Raw genomic sequence first — 23,763 nt, forward strand, 5'->3', positions numbered from 1 at the left:
CATTCCTGCCTTTACAAGGGATTTCTGCCCGGAGATAAACATCAGCCAGCTGATGACCCTTCCTTTGGCTGCTCATTTAGGAAATGAATTGTCAGCCTGTCGTCTCTTTCCCGAGGAGGGTGCTGAGTGAGCCATCTCTCGCCATGGTGCTTGGATTGCTATGAGGACCATCAGTTTGGGTTAACTATGGCCCAGTTCACAGACACAAGAGGAAGGGAGAGGGATTACTGAATGACCTGATGTGAAACCAGAGTGTGACAAAACTCAGCATGGCAGCTGGGGTTTTTTTTCTTCCTTCCCCCAGAAATCTCCTCTGCAACATCAGAATTGCAGACTAGAAGTAGAGTGTGCAGAGTGTGAGGCCAGGGCTGCCTCTCTGATGCTACCTCACCTGTCATTCACCTTCCCTTCCTCCCTGACCACTCCTCTTCTCCCACCAGGGATTCCCTTACTAGCATCCACTCCTTGCAGTCAGTCCCATTCCTGTTTAGGCAACAGCTGCCACAATGCTCCTCTTCCCAGACAGGAGAACCATAAAGATATCCGGATTTTAGAAAGTCAGGGAAAGGAGCTGGGAGAGCCCAGCAGAGTTCTTTCCCTGAGCTGAGGGGGGGGAAGGGGGGATTCACAGGGCTACACTCCTGGGTCCTCTCCCTGCTTCATTCTAATTTCAGGAGAGTGACATATAGTGGTGGAAGAAAGGGCAGATGCTGAACTCATCCACTTGCAGAGGGAGTAATTACTACTCACCCCGTGCAAGAAGGCAAGAGACACCTTTGGAGTATGGCCAAAGAAAGCAATCAGAGATGCAAGGCCTCTGAACCAAAACTGCCCAAGAAAGAGTGAGCAGCCACTTTGGGATGTTATCGGGCAACGAGATTTCCCGTGGCCCCTTCCCTCTTTCTTCATCACGGACAGATTCTTTCATTTGCAGAGGTGCAAATGCTTGTCAGACGGAACGTCTCTGTCTCCTTCAGCTGAGACTTCTGAGCAACCCAAGCTTTGAAACAAATTCCTCTGAAGGCTGAGAGGGAAAGGACAGCCGTGATTCACATTCAAAGCGGCTCTTTTATGTTTTGCTATTGGGAGGCATCTGAGTAAAGTGGCAATCAGAGCAACACCATTTTGCGGAGAGCCATCAAAGAAGCATCTCCTTCCCTCCCATTTTTTTCAAAGATTAATTTTGCTTTCAAGAAGCACCAGGCCTGTAGCCACGAGGGGGTGGGTTTTTTGAGGGTAGTGCCCCCCCAGGAGGATCCCACCCAGCCCTCCCCGGGAGGATGCCAGACTCACCCCCCCCCCAGTGCACTGTGGCTCCCCACGGACTCAGCAGCTCTTCCTGGTGCTTCCTGGTCAGCCTCAGCAGAAAGCACCAGGAAGAGCCGTCATGACACCCAGGTGGGCTGGCACAGGCGCAGTGAGGCACCAGGGTGGGCTGCTCTCTAATGGCCCACCCCAGCACCTCACTGTGCCTCTTGCCAGCCAACCCAGCCACCTCACTGCTGCTGGGAGAGCTGAGGAGGCAGGCGGCAGAGCAGCAGGTGGTGAGCAGAAAGGGGCACTGTGATGCCCCTTTCTGCTCACTGCTCGCTGCCCTGCTGCCTGCCTGCTTCCTCCTTGGCACTCCTTCTCCCTCTTCGGACAGAGAGGGGGGAGGAGAGTCACTGGCGGGTGATGTGGCATCACTGCTCGCTGCCCTGCTGCCTGCCTGCCTGCTTCCTCCGTTGCACTCCTTCTCCCTCTTCAGACAGAGAGGGGGGAGGAGAGTCACTGCCGGGTGATGTGGCGTCACCACGTCTGGAGCATGATGCCCCCCAGCCCCACCCCCGAGTGAAAATGTCCTGGTTATGGGCAATGTTCCCTCTAAGCTGTGAAGTCTTGTAAGCAAAAACTCTACTTTGTGAGCTACTGGCATCAAAGTTGTGAGCGAGCGATGTGGCTGCTGCATCAATTAGTTTGCTCTGGAGCCCTCCTTCCTGAGCCAAGGCAAAAATGTGTGAGCCGGAGGCTAAAAAACTGAGCTAGCTCACACTAACTCAGCTTAGAGGGAACACTGGTTATGGGGCTGAGACGCACCCCATCAAAATCCTAAAAGACAGATATTCTTCAGGACTTCTACAAGCCACAAGTAAAAACAATACCATTTAGGCAATGCTACTGTACATACAATGAAACTTCCCCTCAATTTCATGCAATTTTGTTTCGGGGAAACAATTCGATTCCCGAATATTGTGGCTGGATTCACAAAGGCCCTTCCTTTTTCCAGCCAAGTCTGTCGCGTCGCACCTCTTGTGCAACCAGCCTTGCCCCTGAAAGCAGCCACAGTCCTGTCAGCCATTCCTTCAGCCACCAGTTTCAGCTGTCCTTGGGCAGCCAGCTGCACAAGGGCACTGGACAATTTTCATTCTCATCACAGGCCTGCAATTACAAGGCACCTGCATTGGCCAGGGAGGGAGGGAGGGGAGGCAGGCTGCTTGTTTAAGCAGTCAGTCACTCCACGTGCACTCCACACAGCGGAACTGTCAGAAACGGTTTGCAAGGGAAAGCAGAAGGAAAATGCTCCCGGGTCCCTGGGCACCTCACAAAGATCTTCCCACCTTGGCGAATGCCCGCGTTTGGAGGAGAAAAAAGGAAAGCATTTATGGTACAAACTCTGCAAGTTCTGCATAAATGCAGAGATGTTTGGAGTGGTGAGGCAAGTGATAGTAGCCCTGTTCACATGTTACAGTGAACATCTCTTTTTAAGAAACAGATAACATGTGTTTGCGTTAGGAATGAAACCAGCGACCTGGATAAAAATGCAGCTTCAATCACACATTCACTTGTACATGCATTGGATGTAACATATGAATTACTTGAGACCAATGCTCCCTCTAAGCTGTGGAGTCTTCTGAGCAAAAATTCTACTTTCTGAGCTACTAGCACTAGAGTTGTAAGCGAGCAATTTGGCTACTGCATAAATTGGTTTCCTCTGGAGCCATCCTTCCTGAGCTAAGACAAAAATGGGTGAGCCAGAGGCTAAAAAACTGTGAGCTAGCTCACATTAACTCAGCTTAGAGGGAACACTGCTTGACACATGTGTAAAGAAAAATAAAAGTGTATGTTGTACACAGATTGTATGTTTGTTCACTGGAATTTATGAACAGGGGTATTATCAAAGACAAATAAGGCATAAAAGGGATCAAAACATAACTTTCCCAAGGGTTTGGTATTCCCGGGGGGGGGGCAGAAGTACATTTTGCCAATACAAGACTGAGGCATAAATGGAGCAATGCATATAGACCTGGGGCAAGGAGGAGAAGAAGGAGGAGGAAGAGATTGGATTTATACCCTGCCCTTCACTCGGAGTCTCAAAGTGCCTTACAATTTCCTTTTCCTTCCCCTCCCCACAACAAACACCCAGTGAGGTAGGTGGGGTGAGAGAGCTCTTTTGAGGACTGCTCTTGAGAGAACAGCTCTGGGAGAACTTGTGACTGACCCAAGGTCATACCAGCAGCTGCAAGAGGAGAAGTGGGGAATCAAACCCGGTTTTCCCAGATTAGAGTCCACGCTCTTAACCACTACACCAAACTGGCTGAACTTTCATTGAGGAGAATCTTCCTCTCGCACCAGGAGGTGAGAGTGCAACTCCAGAACGGCATTAGAGGTTTCTTGATAAGCATCTGCCGGATATGTGTCAGAACAGATGGATGGGTTTGAGGGGGACAGCCAGTCCTTTAGATCAAAGGTTCAAGCAAAGCAGAGCTAAAACAATTATTATTGGGGTTCAGCCTAGCAGCGCTCCCTAATAACAGCTTTGTAATAAATGCCCCCGTTTCCACAGCAGGCAGTGAATCAGATGGCCAATGGGGCAAAAAATGATGTTAATAGATAGAACAGCATTATATTCCACATTGCACAAGACTCGCTGTTTAGGAAGAGGACTGATTCTGCCACAGAAGGCAGCAGAGGTGCCCACAAAAGCAGCACTGGGCCTGTGATGCGCTGCAACTCTACCATGAAATTGAGCTGCTGATTGTCTCACGCAGCGGTAACGAGAAACATAAGATGTAATTTCTCAGGCATGCCGGATCTAATTAGAGGCTGCCCAAGGGTGACATTGCTGCCTCCGCATCTGCTCGCCAGGCTGAGGAGAGGATTCTGCTCCTGCAGCAGACAAGAACATTTGGACCACCAAGGCCATCCAGGGTAGGTGGAGCTTCTTGAAATGCCTGTCTCCTAAAGGCGTTATGTGCTCTTGAGAACTACCACACAATAGATACTAAACATTTCAATTGTCCATAGTTCCCCTCTTCGAGTCCTCTGGCTCCTTCTGCCTTCTGGAGCCTCACAACTTTGGATGGCAAGATCCAGATATCCTGGGCAGGACTCCAGAGCCCATCCATTCTCGTGTCTTTGTCTCTCCTGTTTGAATGGCAAAAAAGCTATTCTGAGGCCAATCACAAAGACATCACAATTGCAGGTGCCAGTTTGTTGGATAAAGCCCCGTTAGGTCCTGCGTTGATTTTTTCTTCTTCTTCTCTTAGTTTACTCAGCTTACTTTTTGTTATAGCTTTTATATTACACTGTGATGAGATAAACCAAATTTTGTAAAAAATTTCCTACTAATAAAGAATTTTTAAAAAGAAACATTTTAAAAAACAAAGACATCACAAGGGTGATGACTGAAGATTCTGACTTGGGGCTTTTGACCAGAATTCCTGTATCATTATTCCTATCAACAGGTATGCTTCCAGGAGGGTCACGGAAGCAGAAGAGTTTATTCTCTGAAGTCAGTTGAAAAGACATATTGATAGGTATAGTTCAGAGCTGATCCCTCACCTTGACAAAATAAAAAAAATTGTCTTGCTGTCACCTGCATGACTAGAGGACCTCTGAGATGACTGTGCTTGGGTTTGTTAAAGCAAATGGTCTGTGCCTTGTCTTCAGCAGCAGAATTGGTTAGGATCTATGGGGGCCCCATCACAGTGGTCTTACCTGAATAGAGGTACAGGTGGTGATCATACTCGTGTCGTAGATGGTGTTGCTGTCATTGATATCATCTGGCAAAGGAGGGCTCTTCTCCACCTTGGGAGAGGGGGTGACAGGAGGCACTGGGGGGTTCTTGGGGGGAGGGCTGATGTCTGTGCCATTGCCAAAAGCCTGAATTGCATTTCCTGGGCAAGAGAAAGAAGGAAGAGAAGGCAACATTATTGGGGGGAAGACCCAGTAACTAGCAATGTGTGGTACATAACTAATCCAGAAGGGTAATCGTTGCTGTCACTTCCCCCAGCATGCTACGGTTCCTCCGCTTCTCCTCAGCAAGGATTTGAAGGCATCTCATAGGCTGCCTTGACGCACTTACATATACCATAGCCACAATGCAGAAGCGGGGAAGCTCAAATATTTATTTGAATTTTATTTTATTTTTGAGTTTTTTATCCTGCCCTACCCTGGAGAAGACCCTGATGCTGGGAAAGATTGAAGGTAAAAGAAAAAGGGGACAGCAAAGAATGAGATGGTTAGACAGTGTTATCTATGCAACGAACATGAAATTAAGCAAACTCCGGAGGATGGCGGAAGACAGGAGGGCCTGGCGTGATGTGGTCCATGAGGTCGCGAAGAGTCGGACTCGACTGTGCGACTGAACAACAACAACAACAACAACCCTGTGAGTGGGCTCTGGGCAGCTCACAACATGTCATCCAACAATAAAACCATACATTAGGCTAATTAAAATGATTCATTAAAACATTATCAGTAACAGTTAAAATTTAATTATCTGATTTAAATACCTCCTGGCTGCTTGGTAAATAGTTTCTTATTTCAGTGCAGGATGAGCTCATGCCAGAGAGGGTGGAGACACACTCTAACTAGAACAGATCAGTCACTCCTGGTGCCCATGATGTAAATAGTGCTATGGGTCACTAAAAACAGGGGAGGCCAAGTTCTTTGATGTCCACTGCCTCAACCAAAGGCCTGGAGGAACAACTCCATTTTACAGGCCCTGCAGAACTGCAATAAATCCCGCAGGGGCCTGAAATCAGGCCCTGAGAAGGCCCTGGCCCTGGTTGAGGCAAGGCAGATGTCTTTGCAAGACTCTTCAAGACACATACGGGGAGAGACAGTCCTGTAGGTATGCTGTTCCCTGGCCACATAGGGCCTTAAAGGTTAATACCATAACCTTAAACCTGACTTGGTATTCAACCGGTATTTAACTGAATGTGTGCTAGGACTGCCAAATGCCCCGGGGGGCAGATTTCCCCCCGCTTTCGAGCCCCGCTTTCCGCTCCCGTGGAATCGGGGCCCGGGGGAAAACCCACCCACGCGTGCGCATCACCCGGAAGTGACTTCGCACGCTAGGGGCGGGGCCATGCCATTTGAGGGTGACGTGCGCGCGCGTACTTTCCAGATGCCGGCCGGGAGCCCCCCGCTCCCGGCCAAAACATATTTGGCAACCCTAATGTGCGTGTGCACAGGCATCCCAGCCAGCAGGCATGCCACTATTTTGTACCAGCTGTAGCTTCCAGGTCAAGTTTAAGGGTAGGCCCATAATCAAGCCTGGAAGTGACCATACTTGCCATTTTAGTTCATGCTGTATTCTCTATCTGCAAACAGAGAGCCAGTTTTTTGACATACTGTTCATTGATCCGTTCATGGCTGTTTGCCAGTTTGCTTCAATGTATTGTTCCCTTACAGTACAAGACACTGCAATTGGCTTTTTGCACATGAGTGTCTGCCCATCACCTGATTAAGTTTCACTTCCCTTCCCTCCCCCCAGTCTTGCTATGTTTGTTGCTCTATTTACTTGTTGTATGTTGGCTCTATTTAGCAGACAGTTGTTTAAATAGACAGTTAAATCAGGCACAAATCATATAAATTTCTCTATATAATAATCCTGTTTTGGCGGTGGCACTCTCCAGAACATTCCACACGCTACCTAATCAGTTGGCTCCCGATCTGTCACTCAAAAGCTGTCCCTATCCACTGGCTGAGTTGCCTGAGTCTCGCCTCCAATATTCTAAACCATTTGCTGTTCCTCTCCCCCCAATAGCCAGTCAGAACACAGAGGTCATTTGTATATGTGGCCTGATTGGCCTTTGCCTCTAACATTCTAAACAGTTTGCTGTTGCTGTTGGGAGTCATTGAATGTGTCCTGAGGTAAAATACATATCCCAATCTTCCCTTAAACAGTCACTGGAGTTGCCAAAATACATATCTCAATCTTCCCTTAAACAGTCAATGTAGTTGCCAATCTCCCTGTGGGGCCTAAAGATCTCCCAGAAATTACCGTGTTCCCCAGCCACAGCACATTGTTACCCCTACAGAAAATTTCCCGGCTATTACAATGGCTGCTTTGGGCAGTGGACTCTAAGGCATTATACCTTGCTAAAGGTCCCTCCGCACCCCAAACCCTGCCCTCCACAGGCTCTACCCCTCAAATCTATGGGTCTGGCCCTCCCCTTAGTATTGCCAGCCTCCGGGCAGCACCTGGAGATCTCCAAGATCAGTTCTCCTGGAGAAAATGGCTGCTTTGGGCAATGGTCTATGGCATTATACCCTGCTGAGGTCCCTCCACACCCCAAACCCTGCCCTCCCCAGGCTCTACCCCTCAAATCTACAGGTATTTCCCAACCCAGAGTTGGCAATCCTGTAAGTGGCTATGGAACCGCTTTCCAGACCCTTAGAACCCAGAAGACATGGCATAGGAGGAGGTGCTTTTCTACCTTAGCTGCCACTGCATAACCTCAAATCACCATAAGTCGGGGTGGAGGGAACCATACCTGTTACCATGAGGCTGTCCTCCCGTACTACCCACTTGGGGCAGCAAAATGACTTGAGATAGCCCTGCCTTATAGCTAAGCGGGAGGAAATAAACATGGCTTGCCTCCTTCTATTTTCCCCTTCCCTCTGCCGCCTCACCAGCCACAGCCGGGACACTCACCTGCAGCTTCCTTCTAGAACTCGTTGTATGTCTTCCCACAACGGGACTTACTCCTAGTAAGTTATAAATAAATTCTGCACTGAAAAAGGATTGTACCATTTGCCATTTGTCTAAGTAGTCCTCACCGATGTTAATAGCTATCTATCTGTATGGATCAACACCATTTTTGTGCAAAAACCTGATGCAACACTGTTTTGCAGGCATTTGATATATTCAGAAATAAACAGACCTTATGATCAGTTCACATCTGATAATCACAGTAGTACATACATATGTTTGTGACATCAAGTAGCACTCGGCTTACAGTGACCCCAGTAAGGGGCTTTCACGGAAAATGAGAAACAGAAGTGGTTTGCCATTGCCTTGCTCAGATTAGTCTTCCTTGAGGATCTCCCATCCAAGTACCAACCTTGCTTAGCTTTCAAGAGCTGATGAGATTGGGTTATACTGTACCACCTTCCCTCCCAATAGTCACAGAAGAACATAGTAAATTCAACTATCAAACTCATTCATTATGAAAATCAAAGCATCCCACCATGACCTGGATAGTCCAGGCAAGCCCGATCTCATCAGATCTTGGAAGCTAAGCAGGACCGACCCTGGCAAGTACTCGGATGGGAGACCTCCAAGGAATACCAGGGCCGAGATACAGAGGCAGGCAATAGCAAGCCACCTCTCTGAATGTCACTTGCCTCCAAGTGCCACTAGGGGTCACCAGAGGTCAGCCATGACTTCCAGGCATGTACATGCACATGCACACACGCAGACACACACACACAAAATACCAAAAAATAAAAAATAAAATCAAAGCATCCCTATGAAGAATATTTGGTGGACCACCAGAACTGAGATCCTTGGATAGACCAAACAGCTTCTTATGTGCTGCAGCCCCTAGTTTGCTTTTCTAAATGCGGGGATTAGACCAATGCTCTAGATACACACATGCACAATCTTGCAGCCAACTACCAGAACCTCAAGCCTGTGGAACCCAAACTATACAACTCTGCCTATCACACACACACACAGGTCCTATACTCCTGGCTGCATACACAAAGTGATTAAAACAAACAATCACATTGATCTATTAAAAAATAAATTGGTTGATTTCTAAAACAAGTAAAAGAAAAGAACAGCATGCAGACATTCATTCTGGGTGGATGGGGAAACTTGGTTTGCAATAACTATAGAGGAGTGGGACGATTCTTTTAAGCCCCACTGACTTGCAAAGAAAAGTCTGACATCTCTTCTAGCCTGCAATAAGGAAGGAAGCCAAAATAATACAGGCTGACGGCAGCCAGTTCACAAGTTTGGGAAGTAGAACTTTTTTAAAAAATTCACAACTAGCAAGGCAATTCAATTCATTTTAAAAAGCTACATTAAGCCAACTATTTAAAAAGTATAAAATTAAATGTATTAGTAGCATTAAAGAATCACCTGAATTCAGATGTTAGGAAAAAGAATTCAGAGAGGAACACAGCAGGACTCCTTTAATGTTTAAAAAAACTGAAAGTACTAACAATTTACAAGTTTGTTCAACCCTAACATTAACTTATATTCCTTTTTAGTTCCAATTTTGAGCCTGGGGGTTTTCACATTCAACTCTGTACACACTGCTTTACTCATGTTACCATGATTAAACCCAGACAATATTGGGGTTCTTCTGTCTTTTTTACAAGAAAACTGCAAGGCCTCTCCAGAGGCTTGTTAATGAACATCTGGACTAGTGGCAGTCTACCAGAGGTTTTGTTTATAGGGTTTGGACCCTTGAGATTAGTGGTATGAATTGAGGGTCATGGGGCAGGAGGCTAAAAAAAAAAACCCTGTATGAACCCTGACCTTGACAACAGGCCCTTAGAAGGGGAATTGGTGGCGAGAGGATTGATTGAACAACCCCTTCCACCAACAAATTGTTCCCTGCAAATATTGCACATTAGTATTCTAAGGGGTAATCAGGGTTCTTTTACCCTCATCACACAGGCTGTTAGGCCCAGAGTGAACAAGGTACGGGCAGACACAAGGAGTGATCATTAGAGGCAGCCTTGCGAAGCAAGTAGATCTCCCCAAGTTCTGTCCAGTGATCAGAAAACAGTGAGATCAGCAGGCTGTGGAGGTTACAGGATCAACTGGAAGGGGGGCAAATCAGTAAGACAACCCCAATAAGTTGCCACAAGAACTGGCAGCTGTAAGAAGTGAATCCCTCCCATCCCAGCCAGAATGACCACAGCTTTCTGAAGCCCTTATTTCTGAACCATGATTTCAGCAACATCCCTAGTTACTTACTGGGCCACTTGAAACAGGGATGTGATGAAGGTTGGAGCAGCACACTAAGAGCTCCAAGTCCACTGAACCAATCAGAGAGCTGTGCAAAGAGTAACTTACATGTAGATAGGCATTGCCATGCTTTGTCTATAAATACAGCCTTTTGTTATAGAGCCCCTGTCCTCATAATAAGGAAGTCAGAAAGATAACCCAACAGGGAGCATAGCTTAATGGTTGAGCACACATGCTCTGCATGCTGAAGGTCCCAGGTCCAAACCCTGGCATCTTCAGTCACCCTACAGGATCTCTCAGTTATCTGGGCTGGGAAAGCTGACACATTCTGAGTCAGAGACCCTACAAAGCCACTGCCAGTCAGAGGAGATAATATTGGGATAGAAAGACAGCTTCAAATATAAGACAGCTTCAAATGTTTGGGGTCCTTTGGCACTGTTCACAGTTCAGCTCAGCCCCAACACTAAGCAATTCGCATTTGCAGATAAATATATATAATTCAAGACATATTATTATATACGTTTATACATGTGTCTGTGCATTAGGTACTGAAATGGCAAAAGTCAGGAGCAGTTAGCATTACTGTTACAAATTAAAATAATTTACATCTGACACAATATCTAACTTTTGGCATTTTAGCGTCTAATGTGAGAAACTGAAACGACAACTCCTGTCCATGCTTTTTGAGCTCCTGCCTCCCAAAGGAAGCATGCCAGCAGCTCCTGATTCCTGCATTTATTACAAAATCAGGATAATGCAAAAATAGCATTTGCTAACATACAACCTTTCTCTGTCTTCTCTTTTAATGTACAGACATGCACATCTCTCACGCAGACCCGTAACAGGGGGATAGGATGGCCGGGAGCAGCTACAAGCTCCCTGCACCTCATCCGGCCTGATCTGTTCAGATTGGCCCAGAAACAATGGAATGCCTTACGGAGACAGGGGTTCTCGGTGAAGTCTTTCAAGAACTTCTCGCAGTCTTCCCCCATGTTGCCACTGCCCCGGCAGGAACACGACGGGGACACGATGAGGCTGGTGGTGCTGGAGTCAATGTAGTTGGGAGAAATGTCAAACCCTGTCCAAACAAGGAGGAAAACAAAAGAATGAATTGGCAGCTACCCCAAGAGCAAAATCAATTCCAAGTGTGATGAGGTAAGAATAGAAATAAAAAATCCCTGCTAGGTCAGACCAAAAATCCATCTAATCCACTATGCTGTTTCCCGCAGGGCCTTCAGGAAACCTGCGGGCTAATCCTTGCTGACCCCTTATTCTTTATGAAAGCCCTCTTCCAATACATGTTAAGTAGCAGCCCTCCAGCCCCAGTGGTCTTGCACCCATGGGTCAGGACCCCCATGTGATGGGCCGTGACCCCTGTGGAGATGCAACTTTTTAATCCTTTTTGGAAGCACGTGCTGCTAGTACCCAGGCACTTAAAGTAAGAGTAGAATGCCTCCTGTCACCCTTTGCTCAATGAGAGTAACATAATAGAAACACAAAGAACAAAACCAATACATCATAACATTAAGAATTTTAAAAATCCCAGTCTAGGTTTGGTAAAATTGTTCCAAACTCCATTTCAAGTTTTAAAAATTCCATTCTGAAGCCTCTCCTCTCCCCCTGTCAAGGAAGTTTCCCAGTATGTGAAATGACGAATTTGAGAGCCAGTTTGGTGTAGTGGTTCGGAGCGTGGACTCTAATCTGGGGAGCTGGGTTTGATTCCCCACTCCTCCATATGCAGCTGTGGGTGTGACTTTGGGTCAGTCACAAGTTCTTTCAAAGCTCTTCTCTCAAGGGCAGTTCTCAAGAGAGCTCTCTTAGTCCCACCTACCTCACAGCGTGTCTGTTATGGGGAGAGGAAGGGAAAAGGATCATAAGCTGCTCTGAGACTCCCTCAGGTAGTGAAGGGCGGGGTATAAATCCAATCTCTTCTTCTTCTTCTTCTTTGTCTTCTTCTTCATCAGCTTGCCACTCTAAGCAACAATCTGCAAGTTCTTCCTTCCTTTTTCTTCTTGCATAAGTGTTCACATTGCTGGGGACTTCCTTCCTTCTTGCCGGACTGTCTCGTGGTATGAATGGTCAACACACTCTACTGTTCAACCAGATGCTCTAGTCATTCATAGGTGCTTGGTTTGAATGACCTTCCTGTGCCTTATGTCTTATGATTGACTGTCTTAATTCCTTCTCTCATTGGCTAAAAAGGCATACTTGCCAGCTAGCTCAAAACACAAGATTTCAGTTGCCTGAATGCATACATTTGGCTGTCTCCTTGATTAGTACAGAAATAACTTAGTTTTTGTGTACTGGATGGATATAATTGGTGTTCTTTAGGGAGTCTCACCAGCAGAGCTGAACCTCCTGCCTCTTTAAAGATGGAGAAGCCGCATGGCTGAGGTCATCTTGGAAATGATTGGAGAACAAAAGGCTGTGCTTGCAAGTAACCTGACAATGCAATCCTGATATGCAGAAGTCCCAGTGAATTCAACAGGAAGTATTCCCTAGAGAGTAGATTGCAGTCTCAGTAGAATCAGACTGGGACTTATATTCGGCACCAATCACCTTAGAAAAGTTTCTATTTGTATATTTTTTTTGTCATTTTCTAAAAGTCTCCTGCCTTATTCCTTTTTAAGGGTCATGTAAATTTCCTGATTTTCCTTCCACAGTGTGTTTCACTTTTGAGTACAAGACTGAACAATAACATCCTGCCTCCCTACATTATTGCTTTGTTTATGCCTGCCAAGTTGTTTGCCTCTTAAGACCGGGGTGTTTCCACCCTTTTATAAGATTCTTTCACAAGCATCTTTGGAAGACTTTACATTCTGAAGTGGATAAATGATGCCTGATATCTGAAGTGGTTCCTTCAGCCCCTTTACTTGAAAAGCTGAAGAGGTGGAAGAGTGTGTCTGTGTGTTTCATGGTCAGATGAGAAAAATGACTTTGGAGTGCAGGGGCAATGGCTCAGTGGCAGAGCATCTGCTTTGTATTCAATCTCTAACATCACCAGTTAAAAAGATCAGGCAATAGATAATGTGGAAGGCCTAGCCTGAGACCCTGGAGAGCTGCTACTGGTCAGAGTAAATAGTAGTGACCTAGATAGACCAATGAGCTCAGTAATAAAGCAGTGTTATGTGTTCATGTGAATTTGAGCAGAAAAGTGTTCTGCATGTTCCCAGAGGCTGGGACCTCTGTCAGAAAGCCAAACATCGCCTCAGTGTGCAAGAAGGGTTTATTTACAAGTGACTGACCCCTTGATTCAAGGCAGTAGGGACCATCCTCTATTTTAAACAGTTATTTATCTTCTCTTGGAATCAATGGACTGCTATTGGCAAAATGTTATAATCCAAGGAGGACAACTAAATAAGAGACAGGTTGCCTGTCTCCAGGAACCACATCTACACTGTTGGATTGGAACAACTGAGAAATAGCTAAGACACTGCAAAAAAAGATGGTTGCCCAGTAACATCCCACAACTGCATTTCATAGCATTAAGAGTGCAAGCAAAGGCTGATGGCAAGTGATTTTATCTCTAAAACACTCAAAATGTAATTGTGGGCCACCTAAAATACTGCTGGGGGGCTAACTGAAAAAGCCCACTAAAAATCATTAAGAAAGTTCTACTGGATGGTCCTCTTCAAATTAGACGGTGGCAGGAAAGTATTCCTTCACTGCCACCACTAAAGACCTGGAGTCAGCCCTAAAAAATGGATTCTCAGCCAAGAAAGCGGGGGGAGGTACTATTCAAAAGGAACCCAGTATCAAATGTTTAATACAGTTGGATGCATTTTGGGTTCATCAGAGATAACAGGATGGGAGACCACCAAGGAATTCCAGGGCTGCTATGCAGAGGAAGGCAATGGCAAAGCACCTCTGTTAGTCTCTTGCCTGAAGACCTAGCAGGCCATGTCACCCTCTCAGTGGCAAAATTCATAGGTGCCTTAATCAAATATAAGAGAAATAATACTAAGGTCTTTTTAAAAAAAATTGTTTTAATTTCTGCTTAAGGTTATAGCCATATGAGCAGTACTAGATAGAAAGGTAGATAAGATATGATAGATGACAGACGACAGACAGACAGACAGACAGATGATAGATAGATAGATAGATAGATAGATAGATAGATAGATAGATAGATAGATAGATAGATAGATAGATAGATAGAGGGTCACTGGAAGTCAGCTGCAACCTGATGTCACTTTATACACAAACAATTCAAAACACAAGAATAAGATGAGGGAAGGAAGTGCTTTTGTGAATGTGTTGTGCAATGTAGTTTTTTAAAAATATATTCTGAAATATTTTCATCATAAAACTACTAGTACACACACACACACATTTTATCTTGCAATATAAGTGTTTTTTATGTTTGTGCTTTTAATTTCCCTTCACGAAGAAACTAATAACGAAGCACGCTGAAGTATACTTGGCATTTGAATTGGGTTCTTCTTGAGGTTTTCCTCCTCCTGGGCTCTCTAAAATGGATTCAGCCTGTTTGGTTAGACTTTGGCTGCCACTGCAATTCTAAGCCTTGTTCCTGCCGTTTCATTGTCCAAAGTTCCACAGTGCACAGGAAAGCAGATCGGACATTGTTTAGTGGGAAAGGTTGCATAGGAGTGGATCATGACAGGTTTGGTATTTGGTTTGCAGCCTGGCAGTGCTTCCAAACCCAGCATTTCTTGTGGATGCCCCTGTTGGCTAGTATGCCAGCTGTGCCCCTTTCAGGAGACCAACAACCCAGCCACTATCATGGGTGGGCAGATTGGGAGGAACATTGCTGTGAGATGTAAGAGATGGACTAAGCTTTTGTTGTCCATTCCTATCTCCAGGTATAATGTTTGGGCATGGCCAGTGGCACAAGCCCCCGGCCATGAGCCAAAGGCCAAATGCCAAAGAACTCATGGTCCTTGGCTCTTAGCTCTTTGCTCATGCCCTGTGGCCTTGGGTTAGCTGGCCTACTGGATCCAGGACTAGCCCTATGATATAGCAAGTTATTTTTTGTTTTATTTCAATTATACTTTTTCTAAAGCATTTTAATTGTATTTTGGTGTTGTAAGCTGCTTTGGATCTCTTTGAGAGAACAAGCATGGAATAAATGTTTTAAGTAAGGCTGCGATCACACACAAAATTAGCCCTGCCACAGGCGTGAATGCTGGGTGGATTTAAAGGGCGCAATCAGACAACAACATCTGGGAAGTGCCCCGCACCTGTCGGCAACCCATTTTGCTCTGCCACAGAAGCGGAGTAAAAAAATACCAGGGAAAATCTGGTAGTAAATGGGTTGTGATAGCCCACGGACGGACTTTCCCATGTCTGATCGCTCCAGCGCACTCTCATGGCGTCGGGATGGTCTGATCAGGCCATCCTGAGTTCATGCCATTATTTTCCCCCCTTCTCAGTATGCGCATAATCGCAAACTCCATAGGGAGCCCTCAGTGCAGAGATGCGATTCATCGATTCCTCGTTTAAGCACACTGGAAACAAACAGCAAAAAAAGAAACCCGACTCACACGTAGTTTCGTCTGATCACGCAGTGGTGGGCTGTGCCCGCAGCTTCCAAGGACTGTGTGACTGCGCAACTGCGGGTCAAATTCCTCCAGAGGAAATGCCCCCCCCCCGCTTTATATCGCATGTGTGACCACACTCTAAGTAAGTATCATGCATGCTCTGGAGATCTTTTGAATACCGTTGTGTGATCTACATGCCGTTGCATTTAAAGAGAGTTTAGAAACTTCAGGTGGTCCAGAATTTTCAACTCCTGATAAGGAAAAAAAGTTAGTTCACTCGGCAAGAAGGACAATGTAAGAAAACTTACCAATTAGGCCAGCATAGGAACCCAGACATGCCTGATAATTGTCCCCAGGGCAGCTGGTAAGTGACTGGAAAGATGCTTGACAATTTGTGTGAAAATCTGCCAGTCTTGACCTGGTTACAAGAGACAATGGAGAAAGCAAAGGTTTTTGTTTTGTTTTTTTAAACTACTTTGGGGGGGGGAGGCACTCAGTTCACACTGAGCTGAGGGCAGTCAAAGGTTGGAGCTGCAATTTCACAATTTACTTAATGCTGCCCTTTGTTGCTCTTGGATTTCTGAGCCTCGTGCCCTGAGCAAGAGAAGGCAGAGAAGTCTTGCCACAGGAAGCTCTCAGGATGAGTTCCCACGTAGGTGTGATGTGTGTCATGCTGGGAAGCGAATCAACTGCAACAGAGCTGAAACTGCTCACACTTTTAGAAAAATATTTTCAGCAACCCTGAAAAACAACCTCCTTTTTAAAGAAAAGTTTTCCAGCACACCTTGTGAAAATATTTGCTTATCCATGTACATTGCCCTCACTTGCCCTCACTCTCACTTGCTCTCTCTTGCTTTCAGTGACAGCGTCACATATGTAGAGCTGATGGGGGATGGAATCGCTCATCCAGATAAGAGGAAGCAGTCACAACAAGAAGGCAAAAAATGGTCCAAACGGGACTGAAAAAAACATTTTCAAAATCAAAGTGGTATTCAAGCAAAAAGTCTATATTATCGGCATTTCTAGTTTTAACCTGAAAATCAATTTGGGAGACTATTTTGCACAACTCCAGGAAGTTCAAGCATCAGAGCAGTGAAGGCTGGTCTCTTTGTGGAATGGGTGCATGCATGTTTCCCAGCTGCTACCTGCCAAATCTGGATGCCACACCACACATTCAGTAAGACTTGCATTAACTGCAAAGAGTGTGTAAGGTCTTAAACGTTTATTGATCAATAAAACAATCCTCTAGAAACAGCAGCTTTACCAAGAAGGGCACAATAAACCTGGCCCAAGTTATGACCAGTTCACCATGTGTTGAACATATTTATTTAGTAAATGTTTAAAATCCCGCAATTATTCTATGGAACTCAGGTTGGCATATGCTGATCTCCCATCTTCCATTTTTACCCTCACAACAACCCTGTGGTGTAGGTTAGGCTGAGAAAGATTGGCCCAAGATCACCCAGTGAGTTTCACAGCCAAATGGAGATTGAATCTGGATCTCTCAGATCCTCATCCATGCATTCACCACTACACCCAACTTTGCATGGTTACACTCAACTGGTATTCTCAATATGTTCATTGGATTGTGCGAATTGACCCTCCACCTGACTTCCAGCAGTGTCCAGGAGAACCAATTTGGTGTAGTGGTTAGGAGTGCACACTCTAATCTGGGAAAACCGGGTTTGATTCCCCAACTCCTCCACATGCAGCTGCTGGTGTGACCTTGGATCAGTCATAAGTTCTTTCAGAGCTGTTCTCTCAAGGGCAGTTCTTGAAATAGCTCTGTCAGCCCCACCTACCTCACAGGGTGTCTGTTGTGGGGAGGGGAAGGGAAAGGGATTGTAAGCCATTCAGATTCCATCGGGTAGTGAAGGGCAGGGTATAAATCCAATCTCTTTTCTTCTTCTTCGTCTTCCTCTTCTTCTTCTCCTCCTCCTCCTTCTTGACAAATCAGTAAGAATTGGGCCAGCAAACCCAGTTTGTGTTTTGTGTGTGTGCGCGCGCTTGCCTGGAACTCATGGTTGACTTCTGGCAACCCCTACTGGGGGCTTGGGCATTTTTCAGAGAGGTGGCTTGATTAGCCTGCCTCTACGTCCTGCCTCTGGTATTCCTTGGAGGTCGCCCTTCTAAGTACTTGCCAGAGTTGGTCCTGCTTAACTTCTGAGATCTGACAAGATTGGGCATGCCTGGGCTATCCAGGCCAGGGCAATCCAATTTGTGTTTTGTAGCTCTAATGGAACAAACTTTACTTCATCCATGCTAGAAACTGCCTACAAATGCTCTGTGTTTTCTGATACCAAGAAGCCCACACTATTTCCAAAGGGACATATCTCCTGGGATTTCCATATGTTAGTCTGCTCACTTGTTAATTGTCACTTTTCTGTAGTGATAAATGACACTGTCACTCGCTGAAAGCCACCAGAATGGATTGAAAATATAGGGTGGGAATTGTGTTCTGCAAAGGAGGTGGCAGCTTCCCTGGTGAGAACTCCACATCGGCGTTCACAACTTCAGAGGAGTGTGTGTGAATGGAACAGACTTGCTTACATAGGCCACAGGGCTCACTTGTTGCCCAACTGCGGCTGTTTCTGGGGTGAGAAAATCTAGCAGTGCATGAAATGTATCCGCAGATGCTCTCCCACAATTACAGAGCCAGGAATGGCAGCAGTGAAGAGGTCAGAAAGTGCTCCCCTCCGGCCAAGGAACAGGTGGGGCTGAGAAATGAGCATTATTACCATCCCCAAGCAGTGTTCCCTCTAAGTTGAGTTAGTGTGAGCTGGCTCAGTTTTTTAGCCTCTGTTGCACACATTTTTGTCTTAGCTCAGGAAGGATGGCTCCAGAGCAAACTAATTTATGCAGTAGCCAAATCGCGCACAATTTGACTATGTTTAATGACTTCGTTCTTTCAGGGCTAGAAATAAACCTTTGTAAAAAAAAAAAAAATCGCTCACTCACAGCTTTAATACCAGTAGCTCACAAAGTAGAATTTTTGCTCACAAGTCTCCACAGCTTAGAGGGAGCATTGTCCCCAACCAAGTGGAATTGGACAGGTGGCCTGAAAGTGGACTTTTACTTGCAGGATGAATTCATTATGGCCATTGGGCACATAAATGTTTCAAGGTATATTTTGGGGAGACAGGAAGCATCTCTATCCATTGGAATCTCTGCAACCACAGTCATCATGCTAGGAACGTGTGGGTGGAGGTACATCACATCTGCACTCCCAACACAGCACATTGATGTGCTTCTGCTGACAACCACATTAAGCTGTTGTATACTGAGTCAGACCATTGGTCGATAGAGTTCAGGATTTGTCTACTCGACCGGCAGCAGTTTTCTCAAATTTTTTGTATCAACTAGTACCTGATACTTTTAACAAGGACTGACCCTGAGATCCTCTGCATGCAAAGCAAATGAGCCCCAGTCCCACATGGATGCTCAGAATTCCCAGGAGAGGACTTAAAGACAGAGATGCCCCCCATCATGCTGCCCCTCCAAGCTAAGTGGCTGTATGGAGGTGGGAGGGAGACTGATTATCCTGCTTCATTACCAGCCCAACACACCTTATATGAGAGGAGGGGACACCTCTGCAGCAGCCCTCCAGGTGACAAAAGGGTCTTTTATATGTGATAATATAAGTTACCCACATTTTTGTTGCCAGTAAAGGTGTTACATCTGAAACTCAATTTTTCTCATTTTAAGAGCATAGTACAGAAAAGGCTGCAATTGATCCCAGCTCCCCAGCACAGTGTGTGTGTGAGCGTTGTGGTGTTTGCAAGGTGGGGAAAGAGATATATCATGTTCTTCGGTTTTCATAGGCACCTGTAAGAGTAGCAAGCTATGCAATGAACCTTGGGCTCCAAGCACACTAACACCAGTTTGTATATACCGCAAGCCAGGACAACTGGAGCAGCCACCCTGGCTAGAAGACAACAGACACTTGGAAAGACATCAGTCACCCATTTATTGATGGAGGTCTGCATGGGGTTGCCACCTCTGGATTGGGAAATTCCTGGAGATTTGGGGATGGAACCTAGGAAGAGTGGAGTTTGGGGAGGGGTCAGCAGGGATAGGAGAAGGAGCTTAGGAGGGATGTATTCCCATACAGCCCACCCCCCAAAGCTGCCATTTCTTTCAAGGGAACTGATCTCTGCAACCTGGAGGTGACTTGTAATTCCAGGAGACCTCCAGGCCCCATCTAGAGGTTGGCAACCATTTGCAGTACAGGTAGTGTTGTGGCTTTGAGCACATAGGGTAGGAAAGGATCTGCCGAAAGCGTACAAAAAACTGAAACCAGCCTCATCAGGACCAGTCTGCTTTTAGTGCCCAAGGCAGGATATCCAAGTGGCACCTACCTGGGTGTTCTTCAAAGGCAACATAGCACTTCTTTCACGCTGTCACAATGAATTTCTGATGTTTATGTTCCCTGGCATACACACAGACCAGAACACTCAGCTGGGGAAGAGAAGAGCTGAAGCGTCTTCTATAAAGAGTTGCCTTGCAATGAAACAGATCATTGGTGTGTCTTGCCCAGTACAGGGATGCTCAATCACCTCTCCGTTCAGATGACAGTTTGTTCACATATTGCAAGCAGAACCCTTGAACCTCAAAAGAAAAGTCTTTGTTTTGCAAATGTTTGAAATTGGATCAAAAATGCTCTGTGTGTGTGCTTTCTCACACTGCTTTCCCCTTCCCTCATCAATCATTTTTGTGATCTGTTTTTTAAAAATCCATTTAAAAAAGAGGCATTTCAGTCCTGCTCATAAGGAGGAGAGTTGCATGCAGAAGTCATTTCGGGGGGGAACGCGGGGGAACGCAGTTCCCCCGGGTGAGGTGCAGGGGGCGGGGCATATGACGAAGCCCCGCCCCCTGCTTCCGGCCACCCCGCTTCCAGCCCTCATTCAGCCAGGAGGAGGCAGGAGAAGAGGGAGGGTAAGTTGCTTCCTCCCCGCCTCTCCCCACCCCTGCCTGCCTGGGGCCAGGGAGGGCCTTGGTGGGGCTTCCTCGCACTCCCGCTGGCCTTGCAGGTCCACTGCCAGGCCCCTGATGTCAGGGGGTGTGGCATACGCTAATGAGTTATGCTAATGAGTTCCCCTAGCTCTTTTTCGACGAAATGACCCCTGGTTGCATGGTTTATTGTTTATTTATTCAATTTCTGTTCCACTCTCCCCCACTATTGTGGGGCTCAGAGCAAATCGCAACATATAATGGTTAAAATACAAGTAAAATCATATAAATTTAACCAATTCAAATATTTACGATAAATCAGATGGCACATAATAGCACTATCACTGTCCCAGGGAAGAAAAAAGGGGGAAGAGACAGGAAGAGCTCTCACCCATACGCTTGGCAGCACAACTACATTTTACAGGCACTGCAGAACCAGGTCCCGCAGGGCCTGGATCTCACTCGGAAGTCCTTTTCACCAAGCTGAAGCTACCGCTAGAAAGGCTCTAACTCTCACTGAGGCCAGGCGGATATTCTTTGGCTCCGGGACCCTCAATATGTTGTTATTTAAAGAGTGTACTGCTTTTTGGGGGGTATGCCAGGAGAGGTTTGTCTCTTTGTTCTAGCCTTGTCCATTTGACTGGCTGACTCAACAATCATCAGCTCCAGATGACTTTGCCATGGCTATCCTGGGGTTGCCAACCTCCCACAGGGGGCTGGAGCTCTTCTGGAATTACAACTGAGGTCTAGAGTACACAGATCAGTTCCCCTGTTGAAAATGGTTACTTTGGAGGGTGCCAGCTATGGCACTGAACTCTGTGGAGGTCCCCCCCTTAACCCCATCCTCCCCAGACACTTCCCCCAAATCAGGAATTTCCCAATCTGGAGATGATCACCCTGGCTGTCCGCCACCCTTCCTCTGATCCATTTGCTCAGTTCATCTGATGTGTGGGGGGGGGGGAATCAACTGGCAAAAGAGGTGGTTTCCTTGGTTGTCTTGATCTGCATTCGGTAGAGATGCTGTGTGGCTTCTTTCTCTACTGTTCCAACTATTCCCATTTTTCATCTCTGCCTGCCTGACTCCCAAAGCTATACATGATTCTGTGTATTTGTTATTAATTGGCTCTACACATTCTTATGGGGGGATTTGTGTGTGTGTGTGTGTATGCTTGGAAGTCATGGTGACTTCTGGTGACTCCTAATGGGGTTTGGACATTCCAGAGAGGTGGCCTGATAGCCTTTCTCTGCGTCCTGAGCCCCGGGATTCCTTGGAGGTCGCCCCTCCAATTACTTGCCAGGGTCAGCCCTGCTTAGCTTCCAAGATCTGACGAGATCAGGCTTGCCTGGGCTATCAGGTCAGGGCGGTTCTACCCATTCTTGAACTGCCATGTGGCATCCATATTTGATCCAGCCAGTTCCAAGTGTGCACCAGAACAATGAATGCTGTCGACTGCTTCATGCCACTTGACTGTGCAAGTGCAAAAGCAACACACGTGTGCTTTGTGCAGCTGATGCACACCCTGCCCATTGCGATGTTGGTTGGGACATATTTAGTTACTTCTCTCCTTCGTGTCTATTTAAAAATAAATACTTATGACAACTTACAACATTAAAAGACATACAGAACGACTAGATAGGTGTTTTTAAAAACTTACATGCACAGAAGACAGATTTAACTAAAATATGCCTTCCAAAAAATTTTTTTTAAGTTTTTAGTGAATACTGGAAGACCTCTAGAGAAAGAACACTCCACAGTGCCAGGGAGAGACCGCCAGAGAGCAGAAGCCACTGCCGAGAATGCCATCGTGCTGCTTTCCACCAGCTGAGTTTCTCCAGAGGGGCTTCCTGCAACAAGGCCTCCCCAGCAGAGGAACTAGTTTGGATTGGTTGAGGCTTCCAGACCCTGTTCAAAGGCAGACAATATACAGGGCATCTGAGTGATTCTGGAGTCATAGACAAAAGCCCAGGATGGGGGCCCAGTAGCACTGCCACCCCCGCCCTCACCAGGGCCAAACAAGGGGTGGCCCTCACCCTGAGCAAGGTGGGCAGGAGACACTGCTGCTGCAGGAAGCCAGCTGCCAAGCCCCAGATGGGGGGGCAGGTAAAAGCAAAAACAGGACCCTGCTCTTCTTCTTCCCCCCCCCCAGCCCAGGCAGCTGTTCCTGTTGCCCCTTAGCTAAGACAGTCCCTGTCCATCCTGGATGTAATCCAAGCAGGCCAGTACGGTAAGCTGTGAGTCTATCATGCTGGATGACATCTAGGGATGCCAGGTCTTCCACTAGACTACACAGCATCCTATTCCTTTGCCCACCATGGCCTGAGGTCCAAGCAGGAGGAAATAGGGGGGGAATGGAAGGTGGGCCGCATCATGCCACCACCCTGATGTCACTTCCAGTAAAAACTGAAGTGACATCATGGATCCTCTAGAATTTACATAAACTCTATGGGTTTTTTTTCCTGGAAGCGCTGTCAGCTTACTGGTACAATGCCAGTACACCAAGTCCCACCCCCAACTGCTCCCAGGGCTTGACAACTGCAGGCTGGCAACCCTAAGAGCACTGCAAAGATGCAAAACTGCTCAAGATACTATTTGTTTCGACTTACGAGCGGATTGTCAATACAATCACACATGAGGCATTTGCTCAGCACAAAACAGGCATGGTGAACAAGGTAAGTTCAAGAGCCGATTGTATGGGGGGGGGACTGAAGTTTTCAGCATCCCTGGCCAAATGCTGTCTCCTGAGAGCAGCAATGGCTGTTCAAGGCCTCAGGCCATAGTCTTTCCGCAGCCCAGATATCACACCTTCTGGAAAGGCCTTCTGCATGTTAAAGCTTGGACCCTCTGTGAGGGGTGGGTGTTGTGGGCGGTTGAGAACCCGGCCATGTTCTCGTACTGAATTGCATAGCCATTTTGACATAGCTCCTTAGGGACAAAGCAGTTGCTTTAATTTCGTTTCACTTTCCATTCTCCTTGTTAGCAGTTACATCCAGGCAGGCAGCCAAGAAGAGGCCCTGCCTTGGTTCTGATAAACTTTTCACTCCTTTTTTGTACTTGGAGGTGGTGCGGAAGTCCGAAGAAATGCCCTCCTTCCATTCCTCTGCCTCTTGGGTTCTCAA

General features: G+C 46.5%; 1 protein-coding gene across 3 annotated transcripts in view; it reads right to left on the minus strand.

Moving 5' to 3' along the window:
• The window catches only part of GFRA2 (GDNF family receptor alpha 2), a 116,818-nt gene that overhangs the window by 10,752 nt on the left and 82,303 nt on the right, over positions 1 to 23,763 (minus strand). For all 3 annotated transcript variants that reach the window (XM_015423018.1, XM_015423017.1, XM_015423016.1), the window contains 3 exons: positions 16,005 to 16,114; positions 11,133 to 11,273; positions 4,978 to 5,156 (listed from right to left, as the gene is read on the minus strand). In XM_015423018.1, the coding sequence (XP_015278504.1) occupies positions 4,978 to 5,156; positions 11,133 to 11,273; positions 16,005 to 16,114 (430 nt within the window). The remainder of the gene's footprint in view (positions 1 to 4,977; positions 5,157 to 11,132; positions 11,274 to 16,004; positions 16,115 to 23,763) is intronic.

This window comes from Gekko japonicus, unplaced genomic scaffold, assembly GCF_001447785.1.
Source record: "Gekko japonicus isolate JY-2015 unplaced genomic scaffold, Gekko_japonicus_V1.1 scaffold208, whole genome shotgun sequence".
Taxonomy (NCBI): Eukaryota; Metazoa; Chordata; class Lepidosauria; order Squamata; family Gekkonidae; genus Gekko; species Gekko japonicus.